Source organism: Pongo abelii, chromosome 3, assembly GCF_028885655.2.
Source record: "Pongo abelii isolate AG06213 chromosome 3, NHGRI_mPonAbe1-v2.0_pri, whole genome shotgun sequence".
Classification (NCBI taxonomy): domain Eukaryota; kingdom Metazoa; phylum Chordata; class Mammalia; order Primates; family Hominidae; genus Pongo; species Pongo abelii.
In genome coordinates this window covers 131,536,918-131,555,093 of record NC_071988.2, presented here as the reverse complement: position 1 = coordinate 131,555,093, position 18,176 = coordinate 131,536,918, and the positions used below count along the sequence as shown (strand labels likewise).

The window sequence follows — 18,176 nt, the reverse complement described above, 5'->3', positions numbered from 1 at the left end:
AAATAACTTAAGGGAATAAAACACTTTATTTTAAAAATTCAAATATGCTTCAAATGAAAACTATCCATTTATTGAGCACCCACAGAGTGCCAGGCACTGTACAAAACATTAGAAAGACTTGTTCATGCTCTTTTAGAGCAAAATTCACTATTCCGTTGCACTTTGCATGATGCTGACATTTTAGATCCATTGTCATAAAATGACCAAGATCTTCAAGACTTGTTCAAGAAACAAGTTTCCAATCCATAGTAGAAACAGATCATGCAGGTTAATGCAGAAGTCAACTGGTGATGTCTGTCAGCTGTTTCACTTAATGTCCTCTCCCTGATTAAGAGAAAATTAAAGTATTAAGGGCACAGAAAATGGATTTTTAATAGTATTATAAACTAAATCTCAAGTTTAAAATCAGCATTAGTTCCAAAAATGTTTAGCAAACATACTTCACCAAATTTAACTGTCATTCATATTACACCTTTATTTTTCAAATTAATAATAAAGCAAAACAAATTAGAATAAGGTGAAAAAATTGAAAAGAAAAGGCAAAAAAAAGTGATATAAAATGAAACCACAAATTAGGCTAAGCAAAGAACACCATGGTGTTCTATATACTTGCTGGCAGAGAAAATTAAACTTAAGTAAAAACAGAAAATGCCAGATAATATCAATTTTAAAAATTAAGCAATTTAAAGACTTTTTAAAATACTCACCTCTGAAACCACCACCTCTTCCTCCTCTGAAGCCCCCACCTCCACCTCCTCTTCCACCTCTAAAACCACCTAAAAAACATTTATTAAATAATAATGCAAAATATTTAAATAACAATAGAATATAAATAATAATCATTAAGTTCTTAAATGTATAACCTCGTATATTGATAAGCCTAAAAAGATCAATGCGATAACTATAATTATAATGAATAAATATAGATTCACATATTTTATCACGGAAAAAATTTTAGAAGATAAAAATGGAGAAACTGTAGTAGTTTACCAACTGGGCAACAGGCTAAAACCCCAGATTAATCCATTTCAATAAATTAGAAAAACTTGTTACTTTAAAGTATGATTCAGTCTTGTTAAATGTATGACTATTGCCTTAGCTCTTGCTTATGATAAATACTTTTTTGATTCAACTAAGGATAGTTTGATGGAACTGTGGCTTTTTATCCTAACAACAAAGGGTGGCAGATATGGGTGCTTTTGTTCTGGGGGTAAGATAATAAATATGATAGTTAAGGTTAATTGAGCTACAAAGTAAGATTTTAAAAAAATAAGACAGCTGTGAATTTTTTGAAATGTTAAATGATACTCAACATCACATGAGAATAGGGGAATCTCTGTTCATCAAATTCTCAAGAAGTTACCCCTGAAAATTTTCCTACCTATATGGACACAAAAAAATACCTTTATAGAGTGAAATGGTGATTAAATTGAGAAACGCCAAAAGTGAGGCGTTCCTTCTCTTTTTCTGATCCAGTAACAAAAGCTGTCCAAGCCCAACTTTCAGCTCCTCTCCCTTTCCACTTTGGCTCTGCCCATTACCCCATCACTCGCCCTCCTCCTACTCACAGGGCATGGCAGCCCCACTCCCCAGAGCCCTGCTCATCACCTAGCTGTCCATAATGATGAATGTGCCCAAACCTTGGGGGAAAGGCATACATCAAAATACCCCAAAACCTTGGGGGAAAGGCATACATCACAACAGTGAGATCACAGGAATGAATTTATTAGTAATAGTTCTTGACATGACATCAGAAGATATGCATTTTAATTCTTGGGTCTGCCAATTGTTTGACTGGGGCAAATTAATTTCTGTAAGTCTCCATTTCCTCATTCATAAAATAAGGATATCATCTATCTCAAAAGGTTTCGCTGAGTATTAAAAATATATACATGGAAATTAAAAGAATGTATGACCAGCTTTCAGCATGCAGTCTACACTCAATAATATTAACTAAGGAATTAAAATTAAGATAATCTTATGGTTTATTAAAATGCCCAAGAAAACATGAATAACCCAAAGAAATGAAGTCCCTCAAAAGTATACTTTAGTAGATTTTCTTCTTTTTAAGTAAGTTGTTGAAATGAAGCATTATTATTATGGACAATCTGCCAATATTGGAAAGCAGCTTTAGTAAAAAGAACCATAAGGGAGGTTTGCTACGTACAAAGCTAAACTGTATTATATGAATTAGCTGTGAAAGTCACAGCTAATTTCATTAGAAATTTTCCCAAGTAACTTACCGCCTCTGCCACTACCTCTGCCACCTCCTCCTCTTCCTCCTCCTCGGCCTCCCCTGCCACCACCTCTTGGAGGTCCTTTCTCACCTGGAGGTCGAGGTAAAAACCTCTGCAGTGGCAGCAGCTTATATGGGTCTATATAAAACTGGAAACATAATAGAAGCAATTAGTGTACAACTTGGGGGACAGTATAGTATAATCATTAAGAAGCTACATGATAGAGTCAAAACTGCCTGGGTTCAAACCCCAATCCTACCACTTTCTACTACGTATCCCTGGGTAAAGACTTAATTTCTTACTAACTTAGGTTTCTTTTTTTTTTTCTTTTTTTTTTTTTAAGTTCTGGGATACATATGCAGAACGTGCAGGTCTGTTACATAGGTATACATGTGCCATGGTGGTTTGCTGCACCTATCAACCCATCATCTAGGTTTTAAGCCCTGCATGCATTTGGTATTTGCCCTATTGTTCTCCCTCCCCTTCCTCCATCCCCCGACAGGCCCAGGTGTGTGATGTTCCCCTCCCTGTGTTCACGTGTTCTCACTGTTCAACTCTCACTTATGAGTGAGAACATGTGGTGTTTGGTTTTCTATTCCTGTGTTAGTTTACCTTAGTTTCCTTATCTGTAAAATGTAGAGAATAGAGTTTCTATCTCACATATTTGTGTGATGATCAAAAAAGTGATGTATATAAGGCACTTGTACTTTGGCACACAATAAGCATTACATGCATATTAAAAATTCAAGACCAACTCAATATCATTTCTCTTTAGAAATAGATTATTTAACATTTCCACTCAACAGAACTGCCGTAAGAAAAATAAAACTATTAAAAAACACAGCATTAAAATTCACAATAAAGCATTCACATACTAGTTGTTTCAAGTCTTTAATAAAGGATCAAAAGCGTATCTTCTGAACACACAAAGTAATGAAGGATATACAGAAACTATACCCATCCTATAATTGGGGTTAAAGAGGACATTTCTCAAATAATGAGATGTAAAGAGCATATTGTATCATAGTTCTTCTACATAAAACACACGAGGATTTCAAAACTGTAATATATGACTTATAAGAAGATCTCTGAATCCCTCTCTAGATATCACCTTATTACTCATCTTCCCTTCACAGCCCATCATCTCAAAAATATTGTCTAGATCTACATTGTTCAATATGGCAGCCACCAGCCACAGATGGCTTATATTTAAATGAACTAATGTTTAAAAATTCAGTTCCTGAGTCACATGAGCCACACTTCAGGTGCTCAATAGCTACATGTGGCTAAGAGCTACTTTACTGGGCAGGGATTCCCATCACTACAAAAAGTTCAAATGGAGAGCACTGGTCTACAAACTTCACAATAACGCAGGCTGGGTAAGGAGGGCTGAATCTCAACATAGCAGAGGGTATGGAAACCGGGAGAGGTAGAATGTACTCAAGTTAGTATCTGTAATTAAAAAGCAAAAACCCAAAAAACTAAATAATAAGCCCCCAAATAAATAATTCTGAGAAATTTAAGTGATTTAAGGGATTCTGATGAATTTAAGTGGCTATTACCAGCATTTTTTTTTCAGGTCACAAGATGAGAATCCCTTTTCAGCATTGTTTCTTTCTGGGCTCAACAGCTCCAGGCATGCCAGAAGCAGTCAATCCCCTGAGTACTTGCCAAGGTTTCTACAACTAGTAGCCATATGCTAACAACAAGCTATTGTCTCCCTCTCAGTTCCCAATCCATTCTGGCTCCTGGGCCCACCAATGCACTGGCTCCATGACTCCCTGATGTCTATGTGGCTGTCTTCCAATGAACAGTTTGCAGCGTTTTGCCATAGCTGAGCAGTCCCTCCTGGAAACACTCTTTCAATTTTTGTGATACTACTTTTATGACAGGCCTGTGGTTTGCCTTTTTTTTTAACTGGCAATAACTTCTGAGTTTCCACTAACAGACCTTTAGTTTTAGGAGGTGCCCCAAAACTCTTCATAGGTGCGCTTTTCCTTTCATTCTTTCTTCCTACACTGTTTCATGTACTGTCTGTATACTTAACAAATTCCCAATTCTATTTCCAGTCTAGATTCTTCCTTTAAACTGACCATGACTGTCTCACAAGTACCTCAATCTCATTATGTCCAAAACCGAACTCATTATCTTCCCCCAATCTTCCTCCTCTGCATTGTTGCCCATTTCATTAATCGGTACCATCACCCACAAAGATGTTGATGTCAGACATCTGAAAGATGGTGATATTTTTTACTTCTTCGATTTCAGTAGCTAGTCAATTACCAAATCCTATTGATTCTACTTCCTGTAACTTTCATAAATCCATTTTTTCCATTTCCACTGTCATTACCGAGTCCAAAATACCACCTCTTTTAGAACTACTATTATAGCCTCCTATCTGGCCCCTCTCACACAATATTGACCTCTTCCCAAGGTGCCTTTTTATCTTCCCAGTATTCTTTTGAAGCATTCATTTAACTGTGTTATCCCATTATTCAAAAATAAAACACAATTGAATCTAAGGTCTAAACTCTTTCCTGTCACCTGAAGGCTTAAGTTAATCAAGCCCCCTCCTACCTCTCTGGTCTTAATTCACAACTTTCCCCACCTCTCCTAAATGTTTCACTCCTAACCCATATGTCTGCCTTTTTGTATCCTTTCAGTTGCCTGCTCTCAGAGACTGCACATACTGTTTTCTCTACTTGGAATGCACTTTCCTCTTCCTCTTTGACTAGCTCAGCAGCTCTCAAGTGTTTGCCTAACTATATCAAAATTATCCAAGTGCTTTTCCTTTTTAAAATTGAATCCTGGACCCTACTTAAGAGCTCCTAGGTCAAATTTCCAGAAGTGGAAACTAGAGGTACATCTTCTTAAAAGCTCCCCAAGATAACTCTGACATGCAACCAGGTGTGGAAATCACTGTTAGTCAACAATCAGGCCTCAGCTTCAAGCTCACTTTTTCAGGAAACACTACAGACTAAAAAGTTGATGGCACTACAAAGCTTCTCATGGCAACCTGTATTTTTCCTTCGCAGCATATATCATGTTATTGAAGTTCTTGTGAAATCACTTAATACCTACTGCCTCTCAAATAATGTAAGTTTTATAAATTAAGATTCTACCTAGAATGTTTGGTCATGAAAGCTTTTCAATAAGAGAGTTTTACATAAACAAAAAACTCTTACTCTAGCAGTTTACAGATTTTGATAATATGAGCAAAAGTTGTAATTTTTACTTTCTAAAGGCTGTATCAAATAAATCACTTTTAAAGATTAGTGTGTTCAATATTTACAGCACAGAACATTTCAGTTTAAGAGCTTTACTAGTGATATGTTGGGAAAGTCTCAAGTGCTCCAAGGAGGACTTTCCTAAGATAGGTCATTCTCTTATAAAACCAAGGATCCCAAGTATCATAAGTTTGACTCACCTTCTGTAGTTTTTTAAAGGATGAAGCCTTCATGTTTTCTGACAATTTAACTGAAAAATACTATTACTTTTATTAAGGAACAAATGAGCAATTAAGATGAAAGACGATATCGAATGTTCTGAATTCATGTATAATTTCAAAAACAAGGTTAGAATGTATGGACATATATAGGAAAGATAAGAAATGAATTTCCAGGGGCTGGGCGTGGTGGCTCACACCTGCAAACCCAACACTTCGGGGGGCCAAGGCGGATGGATCACTTGAGGCCAGGAGTTTGAGACCAGCCTGGCCAACACGGTGAAACCCCACCTCCACTAAAAATACAAAATCAGCCGGGCGCTCACCTGTAATCTCAGCTACTTGAAAGGCTGAGGCACGAGAATTGCTCGAACCCAGGAGGCGGAGGTTGTAGTGAGATGAGATCGTGCCACTGCTCTCCACCCTGGGCAACAGAGTGAGTCTCTGTCAAAAAAAAAGAAGGAAAAAAGAAAAGAAGGAAGGGAGGAAGGGAGGGAGGGAAGAAGGCAGGGAAAGAGCAAGAGAGAGAGAGAAAGAGAGAGAGAAAGAAAGAGAGAGGAAGAGAGAAAGAGAGAAAGAAAGGAAAGAAGGAGTTTCCAGAGTAGTGGGGGCACCAAACAACTTCTAATTCTACATTTCCAGTGGCACCACTACATCCAAATCAGCCAACTTAACCCTGTAGTACTTATCCAAATGGCCATCATCAATAGAATTTTCCAAAAAAAAGTCACCGTTCTAGGGTCTGTCATTTTAGTATCTATGGATGAATACATTCTCCCCTTGATTCTCCTTCATGGTCCAATCTGTAGCAATCCTGTCTAATTTAACGAAGCAACAACTTTAATTTATACTTAACTGCCTCCTCAGAAAAATACAAATAGCAACCTTTGAATATTATTAGGCCTTCCAATGAAAAAGGATACAAAATCTCTAAGTTGTCCAAATATTTCATCCACTTTTCCAATTTGTTCTTTGTTTTCTAAGTAAACAGGAGCATTGAAATAAGGCACCTTATTTTCATCTGTGGTACATTTACAAACTATGTCATCTTCACAGGGATGCAGGAACTCTCCTAATACTGAAACAGGACAAGAAAATGTTAAAACATAGAACTATTTTAAACGATACTGACCAACTGCTTCTGGAAGCTTTCTTCTTGGCTACCTGGGACTTCACCATAACTGCTCTCCTCTGAGGCAGAAGACCACAGTCTTAGGACTTCCTGGGCTGGTATACCAACTCCACAACACACTAGCTATGTGACCTAGGAGAAGTTACCCACCCTCTCTCTAATTCAGTGTCTCATTTTCAGTATGCACTAATAACATATAATGTATAGCTATACCTAATATACAGTAATGTAAGGACTCAATGCAATAACAAATGTCAAGTGCTTAGAACAGTGCCTGGCACATTGAGACCATTCAACCTGTAACAGTTATCTTATTATAACTTATTATCTGATTCAAAACTCTGCTTCATTCTCTTGGTTCTTCCTTTTCTTCAATGCCTAACAGAATCAGCCTTCATTCTTTTTTTTTTTTCTCTTGCCTTAGAACTTTTCCATTCCCACTACCACCTCTTTAACAATGATTCATTGTTTTCAAGGACATCTGGAATCTCAAAATAACTACCTTTATTTCTAACTAGACCATCACCCCAAACTAAAATACTTACCACATTCCTGCAAAACCAACTCTTCATTCCTATCACCCAAGCTCAAAACCTGGAACCCTTTATTATCAGCATTAGCTAAGTTCTACCGATTTTGTTTCCTTTGAAATCTCTCTCCTATCTAACCCTTCCTTTTTTTCCTCACTGTCACCATCCTGATTCAGGCTCTCAAGGTCTCATGTATGGACTGATACAACAGCTTGTGGGCTGGGACCTTTTATTCTAGAAACTGCTCCTTTCAAACCATCCTGCATACTCATCTAAGCCACTCTTAATTAGACACTATTCACACTCTCTCCTCTTTAATGTAGTAAGTTTCACGTTCTGTGACTTCCATTCCCATCTCATTGTTAATTACTCTAAAACTACCCTAAATAGGTCTTTTTCTCGACTTCCTCTCTGGCAGTTTACCTCTCAAGCAAATTGTTTTCTCACTTATCTACTTTTGAGTAGTAACAGAAAGCATGGGCTTTGGAGTCAGAATACTTGGCTTTGTATTTCTTTCTTTTCTGTACAGACAGGGTCTCTTGCTTTATTGTCCAGGCTGGTCTCTAACTCTCGGCTTCAAAAGATTCTCCCGTCTCAGCTTCCCAAAGTGTTGGGATTACAGGCGTGAGCCACCGCACCCAGCCTGTATTTCAGCTATATCACTAATTGATCACTTATCACTAACCTTATGACCCTAGAAAAAAAACTTAACTCTAAATCATAGTTTTCTCATCTGTAAAATCGGGGAATTAGGGATAAGTACTCACGATTACCTCTTTAATATCTTCCTGTCAACCCTCAAGTTCCACCTCCATGATGCATTCTAAGTATCCCTCAGCTTTCTTGATCTGCCCACTCCACCCTTACATGCTACATTCTCCACACAGGCTTGTGTATCCCAAACTTGCTGACTAACAACACAAACCCCCAACCCACCCCTACTCCTTCAAATAGGCTAAATATTGAAGACTGCATACAGACTACACGTTCTGGAGGTCCTTGGTCTTGGCCTTTGTTAAAGCCTCCGCGGCCACCCCCTCGTCCAAATCCTCCCCTGCCGCCGCCTCTGAAATTGCCGCCGCCTCCACCGCCGCCTCCACCTCGGAAGTGGTTGCTGCTGCCGCCTCGGTTGAAGCCGCCACCTCCACCACCTCGATTAAAGCCTCCACGACCTCCGCCTCGAAAAGACATTCTCTCTCCTCCCTGATGAAAAAGAACGACCCGTGTCTTCTGATCACTGTAGCCTCTGAGTACACTCCAACCCCTCGGAGCCGCGGTGAGACCACCATAAAGGGGACAAAAGCAGCCCTGTCATCTCACCCACGGTCAGACAGCCAGTGACCCCCAACCTGATGGGTGAAGAGTTTACTTCTCCATGGTCTCGTGAGCGCCGACCGACCACACACCACCCTTGCCGCCCCATGATTAGTATCTCCTCCCCCTACAGACAGCAAGGTCTTCGCACCGCATCCCCTTCCTTCCTTCCTCCCTCCCTCCCTCCCTCCGGCAGCTGGGTTCCACATCCAGCATTTTCAAATCCTCCGGCTTCTATGGCCACTCACCGGCGCCACGTGCCCCTCTGGCCCTGGCCTTGCGCACACACCCACCCGCGGGGTACTTCCGCCGCGCTGGAACCTCCTCGGCTACCGTACCGCCACAGAGTTTTTTTAAAGACCAGAAACTTGAATAACTGGTTTGCAGAAAAAAAGCCAATCACCCGCGGAACAAACAACACTGGTTCCAAAACAGCCTTTAGCGCTGGAAAAGTGGCAATAATAGCTAACCTTAACCGCTAACTTACAACAGTGTGGTCAACTTGCCTAACGCTGAGCCGTGGAAGTGACGTATAACAGCGGCGTCTTTTGCAGCACGACGTCCCGGAAGTGCTGCGGCAACGTTGCTCTTGGAGATAGCTGGCGTTAGGGATCCGCCTTCTCTCCCAGAGGCGGGGCAGGTTTCTGTTTGGTTGCCGCCCTGACGGCCAGAACTAAAACACCTTGCAAGGAATGAGGTTGGTTCTTGAAGTCCGTGCTGACTGGCTGGGCGCATTTGCACATTTGCTTCTCAGGCTGCGAAATGGTCCGCAACAGCGCTCACTAGTTTGTTGCTAAGTTCAGCAACTGTGCGGACAGGTCTCTGAGGCTTCTGGGCGCCTCAGAACCTGTCACAGCCGACGGAAGCGTTTATCTGAGTTTCTTGTTTCTTCCCAACCTTTTGATTTTCGCACCATTGCGCGCTCAACTATGCCTCTTCTTTTGTGCTATGGTCTCTACTAATTAAAGGAAGAAAAGCAATTCATGTGTGTGTGTAATTTTAAAGAAACTGCTGTCTTATAGAAAACCAAACCATCATTTTTATCTTTTGTATCAGGTATTCAAGTATGTTTTGAGCACCGACGGGCTGTGAACTGGACTGTGCTGGAAGCTCCTCTTCCTCTTCTCTCCTTAAGCCCTTTATATTTGACATCAGCTTCCCCCACATTCTCCAAAGCTTCTCTCACAAATAAAGGTAATGACTTCCCATTTATTAAATTTGGTTGGAGTCTTTTACACCCAAACCCTCTGAGACCTTACCTTGATATTTGATCTCGTGTTTAGAAGAGGGTGGAACTTGGTAGCTATCTAATTGAGAGGGTTATTGTAAATGGGATTTTAAAATACCTTTGTAGGCGGGGCTTGGTGGCTCACGCCTGTAATCCCAGCACTTTGGGAGGCCAAGGCGGATGGATCACTTGAGGTCAGGAGTTCAAGACCAGCCTGCCCCAATACGGTGAAATCCCTTCTCTACTAAAAATCCAAAAATTAGCTGGGCATGGTGGCGCACGCCTGTAATCGCAGCTACTCGGGAGGCTGAGGCAGGAGAATCGCTTGAACCCGGGAGGCGGAGATTGCAGTGTGCCGAGATCACGCCACTGCACTCCAGCCTGGATGACAGAGCAAGGCTTGGTCTCAAAACAAACAAAAAACAAAATAAGTGAGAGAGGAAACTTTACTTATTCTTTTTCTTTTAGTTTAGTAAATGCTGCAATTTGATTTTAACGAATGTTGGTCTTTTTATGGGCCTATATGAGTGTATTATTTTTGAAACAAAAAATAAAAATTACCTATTTAGTGTGAAACCTTTGCTTGTCTTTTGCTGTGTATTTGCTCAATTCTGAATTGAACTTGAGATTGTCACACACAGATTTCATTTTCAACTGAAATGAGATGATTTCTGTCTTTACTCTTAAAACAATAAGAAAAGGCTTGCTTGAACAAGAAGTTTAAAAGTATGTAAAAATGTTTATTACTTTCCTAAAAATGTCAAGCTGCTCTTCTTTCTCAGAAATCCAAAACCTGTAGAAGCACACATCAGGCCAGGTGTCGTGGCTCACGCCTGTAATCCCAGCATTTTGGGAGGCCGAGGCAGGCAGATCACCTGCGGTCAGGAGTTCAAGACCAGCCTGGCCAACATGGTGAAACCCTGTCTCTACTAAAAATACAAAACTTAGCCGGGCTTGGTGGTGAGCGCCTGTAATCCTAGCTATTTGGGAGGCTGAGGCAGGAGAATCTCTTGAACCCGGGAGGCGAAGGTTGCAGTGAGCCAAGATCGCGCCACTGCATTCCAGCCTGGGCAACAGAGCAAGACTCCATCTCAAAAAAAAAAGAAGAAGAAGAAACACAAATAAGTACATTTCATCTTATTTCTACAGTCATACATTCACAAAGTTCTTCCTCTTTTCTCAGTCAGGTGCTCAGGCTGAGAAGATTCAAGGAAAGGGTTCCTCACTTAGTTATACTGTTGTGTTCAAGGGGAAGGAAAATATTTTTCAGTTTTGTTCTGCAATTCCCCATGGTGGTTTTCAATAAGACTTGAGACTTCCTTACTCTAAAGTCCAAGCAGCAGTGGAAACATATCAAGATCCCTTTTTGCAATATAACTTTTCCAAAGATTCAATATTTATTTAAACCCAAAAATCTTGTCACTCGAAGTAAAACGATTTTCTCCAGGGCCTGAAGATCCTTGTTCAACTAGTTCATGTGATGAAAATGTCTGTTAAGTAGGTGATATGGTTTGAATGTTTGTTCCCTCCAAATCTCATGCTGAAATTTGATTCCCAGTGTCATAGATGGGACCTGGTGGGAGGTGATTGGATCATGGGGGCAGAATTCTCATGAATGGCTTAGCACCATCCCCTTGGTGATAAGTGAGTTTTCACTCAGTTCACTGGAGATGTGGTTGTTTTAAGAGTCTGTGACTTCCATTTCTCTCTTGCTCCCACTCTTGCCATGTGACATGCTGGCTCCCCATCACCTTCTGCCATGATTGTAAGCTTCTAGAGACCTCACCAGAAACTGATGCCAGCACCATGCTTCCTGTAAAGCCTCCAGAACCATAAGCCAGTTAAACCTCTTTCTTTATAAATTACCTAGCCTCCGGCATTTCTTTATAGCAATGCAAAAAAAAAAAAAAAATGCTGGTTTCTGCAGCCATTCTTTATCTTCAAAGAATTTGGTAAAATCTGGGCTACTGTTTTCTTGAATGTATTTCTGTGATTCACTTTCTAGGGCAAGCATCCTATTAAGGAGCAGAATCTGTATTACTTTCACTCCAATCCATAGTGTCAATAAACATTATTTTGCATAATTTCTGTGGGTCAGAAGTTAAGGAGCAGCTTAGCTGGATGATTTTTGACCCAGAGTCTCTCATAAGGTTGCAGTCAAGGTATCACCTGGGGCTGCAGTCCACTGAAGACTTGACTAGGGCTAGAGGATCCTTTTCTGAGGGAGCTCACTGACATGCCTAGCAAGCTGATGCTGCCTACTGCCAGCCCCAGTTCCTTGCCATACAGACCTCTTTACAGGGTGCTTGAGTACTGACATGACATGCCAGCTGGATTCCCCCAAAATGATCTGCTAAGCCATAAGATTTATGCATGTGGAAGGAGATTTATATGGGCCTTGTGCAGGTTTTCATAGTTTAAAAAAAAAATTTTAGAAGTGAATTGTCCTATGTTTGATAAGTCATCTTCATAGCATCATCTAGAACTTTTTTCATTTCTGCTCCAAAACTTTCTGACATAAGCACTCTCTGGGGAGAAAGCAGTGGGTTGTGAATATGTCAGGATTTTAATGAGAATTGAAATCTCTGAGGGAACCAATCGTTGATAGGGTACCATAAGTAGATACTGACACAGTTCTTCCAAGAGGTACGTTCTTTTTCCAATATGAAGAGAGTAAATATATCTTTACCTTTGCTTCTTTGCAGCAGTGTTTAATAGAAGAAAAATTTTCTTGAATTTTGCCGTAATTTATAAATCTTGCAAATGCTACTCTATGACATTTGTTGTTGAAATCTGATGATTCATCAACCTGGATAAGAAGTTGTTAGGTTCTTTTGATGCTATGCAGTGTTATGTGACATGTCATCAATCACATCAATTTATCAAACTTTGAAAGTGAAACCATTTTAGTTTCTCATTACATCATATGCTGGCATCTGACTCTCTGTAATTATACATGCTGAAATTGTGAGGTCCTATCAATTGTGGGGCTTTTTCCTTTTCTGGTCAAAAAGTTCTTCTGCTGAATAACTTGCTTTCTGGGCCTTTTTACTGAAGGTGACTTAAAAAAAATAAATACATTCTTTACTCTGGGTTTCCAAAGGCCATATAAAATTATCTGCTCCTTTGCTATGGTTTGCAGTTAAGTGTCTTTTCAATTTTGCTGGAGCCATTGCTTCATTTATAAGTTGTGATTCTTCATTACTAACTTTATCAGAGTTATTAAGACTTAGAATTCTCTTCCATCTCCCAGTTCATCTTCAAAAATCACCGCATTGGACTATAAGTCATGTTTGTAAAACACAGATGCTAATAAAGTATAAAACAAGCAAACTAAACAAGGAAATTTTTTAAAAAAATGATATCTTCAAATGCAATTCACTTTTAACCTTCAAGCTCCATGTGTCAGGCCTCTGAACCCAAGCCTGCATGTATACATCCAGATGGCCTGAGTCAACTGAAAACTACAAAGGAAGTGAAACAGCCTGCTCCTGTCTTAACTGATTGACCAACCTTAAGACATTCCATTATGACCTGTTCCTGCCCTGCCCCAACTGATTGATTGATCGACCTCGTGACATTCTTCTTCTGGACCATGGGTCTTATGATCTCCCCACCATGCACCCTGTGACCCCTTCCTCTGCTGACAATAGATAGCCACTTTTAACTGTAACTTTCCACTGCTTATCCCAGTCCTATAAAACTGCCCCACCCCACCTCCGTTTGCCGACTCTCTTTTCAGACTCAGCCCATTTGCTCCCACGTGAAATAAACAGCCTTGTTGCTCACACAAAGCCTGTTGGTGGACTCTCTTCACATGGACACGGACGAGCGTGACACCGTGTTTTACAACGTTTACAACATTAGCAAAGCAACAGGGAGGTATTTGAGTTATGGGGCATTAAAATTGCTTCCTTAAAATATGGTCTTTGATTGTCTATTACATTAGGAGAGCTCATTAGCTGTCAGTTGACTGTGAATAAGGGGAGGCCAGGGGAGATTAGGAAATGTAAATCAGGAAGGAGAGGCTGATGTCATCAACCTATTGTCTCTCCCTCTCCCTCAACCTGTTGTCCCTCCTTCTTAATTCAGCACCCACCGGTCATCAACAGCACCCCCTGTTTGCATCAAAAGCTGAGAATGGACTCAATGAAATACACATAGTTGTGTGGAGCACTGTCATGTTTGTGAATGACCTCTAGCGAAATTCCTAACAGAGTTGTTTGATCACTAGTCATTACTACAAGTGTTGGCATTACATGGAGAAAGAAGTTCAAAAGAATGCAAAAAAAAAAAAAAAAATCCAATCTCTTCTGGAATCCCTAGTAACTGCTCCTAGACCCCTGATGACATCTGCAGAAACTCACACTAGAGTATAAGCGCCTGAAGAATGAGAACTACATCTTCTTTGTTTTGGTATCCTCAGCACGTAGTACAGTGCCTGGAATAAAATTGATGCTGATGCCCAATAAATATTTGTTAAACGGAACTGAATTCCTCTGTGCTTTGAATTTCTGTTCATGCCTTGAGAACCTACTTATCAACAAATGATCATAGAATGATGGTCAAAGAGACAAAGAAAATATAAAAGAGATGGGGGTAGAGAAAGTATATAAGCACAGTCTAGTTGTGGTATTCAAGATCTAAGAAGGTGTCTATCCAGTTGTTTTACTGGAAGGTTAGCACATCTAATTAAAATGCCCAGTAAGGAGATACAGATGTTCCTCAACTTATGATGGGGTTATATCCCAATAAACCCATCATGAGTTGAAAATATCTGACTGGAAAATACATTTCATATATGTAACATACTGCACATCGTAGCGTGGCCTAGTCTACCTTGAAGGTGCTTAGAACACTTACATTAGCCTACAGTTGGGCAAAACCATCTGGCAGCACAGCACACTGGAGAGTCTCATTTGCTGCTGCTGCCCAGCATCATAAGAGAATGTTGCACGCATATCACTAGCCAGGGAGAAGATCAAAGTCTAAAATTTGAAATACAGGTTTCGCTGAATGCTTATTGCTTTCACACCATTGTAAAGTAGAAGAATTATTCAGTGTAACCATTGTAAGTTGGGAGACTGTATTGCTAATGACAGAGAAGAGGGCTGGTAGCTAGGAATAGGGCTGAAAATTTTTATATTAGAACAAAATTTTAAAAGTACTTAGCCGAAGCTAGGCGTGGTGGCTCACACCTGTAATCCCAGCACTTTGGGAGGCTGAAGGGGGCAAATCACCTTAGGTAAGGAGTTGGAGACTAGCCTGGCCAACATGGTGAAACCCTTTCTCTACTAAAAATACCAAAATTAGCTGGGCTTGGTGGCGTGGGCCTGTAATCCCAGCTACTCGGGAGGCCAAGGCAGGAGAATCACTTGAACCCGGGAGGCTGAGGATGCAGTGAGCCAAGATCGCGCCACTGCACTCCAGCAACACAGTGAGACTCCACCTAAAAAAAAAAAAAAAAAAAGGCTGGGCACCGTGGCTCACACCTATAATCCCAGCACTTTGGGAGGCCAAGGCAGGTGGATCAAGAGATCAAGACCGTCCTGGCCAACATGGTGAAACCTCGTCTCTACTAAAAATACAAAAATTAGCTGGCCATGGTGGCACACATGTGTAGTCCCAGCTACTCGGGAGGCTGAGGCAGGAGAATCACTTGCACCTGGGAGGCGGAGTTTACAGTGAACCAAAATGATGCTACTGCACTCTGGCCTGGTGACAGAGTGAGACTCCATCTCAAAAAAAAAAAGAAGTACTAAGCCAAGGTGCCATTAATTGTAAATATTAATGTGAACTCATGACTTTCTCTTTTATTTGGTTTTTATTATTAAAATTTCAAGCATAAACAAGAGTTGAAAGAACAATATAATGAACCTCTCTACACAACACCTTCAGCCTTTTGCAAATGTTATTCTTCCTATTTCCTCACTGTTATTATTAAAATTATTATTGCTAGAGTGTTTTATAGTAAACATTCTGTTCATAAATCTCCAGCAGAGGACTTTTTTAAAAAACATAAGCACAATACCATTACCACACCTAACAAAAATAATATTTTCTTAGTATTAGCGAATATCCATGTGGAATTTTTCCAAGTTATTTCAAAATGTATTTTAATAATTGGATCAATCAAATGAAGATCCAAACAAGGGCCATACATTGTATTTTATTGATATGTCTCTTAATTTTCTTTTATTCTGTGTCAGTTTCCTCTCCCTGTTTTTTTTCCCGCCCCCACCCTCCCCACCATGGCATTTATTTGTTGAAAATACTGAGTCTTTTTGTCATGTAGAATTTCCTGCTTTCTCACTGATTACATCCTTGTGGTGGTATAAATTGTTTTTCTATCCTCTGTATTTCCCATAAACTGGTAGTTAATTGATAGATCTAGAGACTTGATTGTGTTCAGGTTCTTTTCTTTTCTTTTCTTTTTTTCCTCCTTCAAGAATACTTCCTACCGTCCCATGAAGAGACACATAATATTTCTTATCCTTGTGGTGGTATAAATTGTTTTTCTATCCTCTGTATTTCCCATAAACTGATAGTTAATTGATAGTGAGATCTAGAGACTTGATTGTGTTCAGGTTCTTTTTTTTTTTTTTTCGTCCTGCAAGAATACTTCCTACCGTCCCATGAAGAGGCACATAATGTCTGGTTGTCTCTCTTTGGAGATGAGATCAGTCAGTAGGATCAGTGTTATCAGCCTCATCCATCTCTTAGAGTTCCCTGCCAGCTTTTCACCTAATGGTTTTGCAGCTGTTGGTGATCATCACTAGATCCATTGGCTCATAAGGTAGTACAAAATAGTAATATGATAATTCTGTCATTTCTTTTGCAATTATTAACTAAAATAAAGAAATTTCCTTTTTTATTTCAGTTTTTTGCTATCATTGTTCCTTATAATGCTTAAAATATTTCATCTTTGAGAGCCCCTTCAAGTATTTTAATACCACCAACTAGCCTCCAATGGCTTCCTTGCTTTCTGGTATGAAATATTTCTTTTACATTTTATGCCCCAGATGTGGAATCGCCCTTTCTCCAAAAAGCCTTGGTTTTTTAAATGGAAAACGGTAAGTAGAGAAGACAATCTGCCACTAATGAGTGCTCATTGCTTCTGGATTGTTAGGACTTCTAGGCCCTATCAGTGGACACAATGGACAACTAGAAGGTAATTATTTTTAGAAAGAAAAAAAACTGTGGGTCATAGTGATATTTCCAATTCAAAGTTAAGACTACAGGGTTTCCATTTCTTTGAATTTAAACTTGTGTTTGTCTTACCCTGAAATTCTTATGACATTAGCATAATTACTTGTTTGCCTTAGCCTCCATATATATATATATATGTTGTCAAGTAAGTATTATTATTAACGGTAAGATTACTGAATACTACTCAAGATTTTGTTTGTATCAGTTTGCTAATATTTTGTTTAGAGTTTTTGCATCTATATTCATAAGTGAGGTTGGTCTTTTTCTTTTTATTGTGCTGTACTTCTGCTTTTGTAGATTCTGATTATAGAGCTCTGCCTTCAATGACTGCAGGAGAAGGGTGGGATATGAGGCCTCAGGGGTTTGCCTGTGGCTTGCCTCTGAAGTACAGAGACTCCCTCAACTTCATGGAGGCTGGTGTCATCTAGAATGCTTCTCTGCTTCTGCCTCAGTGTCCACTCAAGGGGTTCTGGGTTAGAACATGTGCTATAGAGAGCCTTACTGTAGGCTTTAGCCTGGAGTAAATGTTCAAGTTGCCCCCGAGTGGGGCACTGGCTCAAATGTTCTTCCCTTTACTTATTAATTACTTAGTCCATCACTTCTCTCAGATTCTACTGTTTCTGTTTGTTCTATGGTCTTTCTTATTTTGGATATCTTGTTGTCACCTATATGAATTTGACACTTCTTAAACTCCTTTAAGTTTTGCAGTTAATCTTTTCCTGTCTATTATATGTATTCTAGTAATTCCTCACTGTTTATGTCCTATTAATGAATCCTTCATCATTTTTCAATGGTGCAATGGAATTACTTTTATTTTTATATTTATTTTCATTGAGATCATAGGAGGAAAGAGACTTCAACTGAATAAAATTTCAGTCCTCATGAGCACTTTACATTTTCTTTTTGTTAACTACTGTATTGGTCCATTCTTGCACTGCTATAAAGAAATACCTGAGACTGTATAATTTATAAAGAAAGGAGGTTTAATTGGTTCATGTTTCCACAGGCTGTAGAGAAAGCATGATGCTGGCATCTGCTCCGGTTCTGGGGAGGCCTCAGGAAACTTACAATCATGGCAGAA

The 18,176-nt window shown here is 39.7% G+C and overlaps 1 protein-coding gene across 3 annotated transcripts; it reads right to left on the bottom strand.

Annotated features, from left to right (window-relative positions):
- Positions 1–7: 7 nt before the first annotated feature.
- Positions 8–9,138, bottom strand: GAR1 (GAR1 ribonucleoprotein). Of its 3 annotated transcripts, none has more exons than XM_002815056.4 (7): positions 8,907–9,138; positions 8,322–8,547; positions 6,606–6,760; positions 5,665–5,724; positions 2,244–2,385; positions 708–776; positions 8–324 (listed from the first exon to the last, which is right to left on the bottom strand). In XM_002815056.4, the coding sequence occupies exons 2-7, from the start codon at positions 8,533–8,535 to the stop codon at positions 311–313; spliced, it is 654 nt and encodes a 217-aa protein (XP_002815102.1). In that variant the 5' UTR covers positions 8,536–8,547; positions 8,907–9,138; the 3' UTR covers positions 8–310. The 3 variants fall into 3 exon arrangements, with proteins under 3 accessions (XP_002815102.1, XP_009238533.3, XP_009238534.1); XM_009240258.3 differs by having other exon boundaries at positions 8,694–8,913; XM_009240259.3 differs by lacking the exon at positions 8,907–9,138 and adding an exon at positions 8,665–8,800.
- Positions 9,139–18,176: the final 9,038 nt, after the last annotated feature.

What these genes read in the sequence shown, in the direction of transcription:
- GAR1 (XM_009240258.3), bottom strand. Translation starts at nt 8,867, where the DNA reads ATGTGGAACCCAGCTGCCGGAGGGAGGGAGGGAGGGAGGAAGGAAGGA. An exon ending in TTGGACAACTTAGAGATTTT is followed by an intron (nt 5,725 to 6,605) that starts GTATCCTTTTTC and finishes TAAAAGTAATAG; the next exon opens with TATTTTTCAGTTAAATTGTC. An exon ending in CCTTTAAAAAACTACAGAAG is followed by an intron (nt 2,386 to 5,664) that starts GTGAGTCAAACT and finishes TTATGTTTCCAG; the next exon opens with TTTTATATAGACCCATATAA.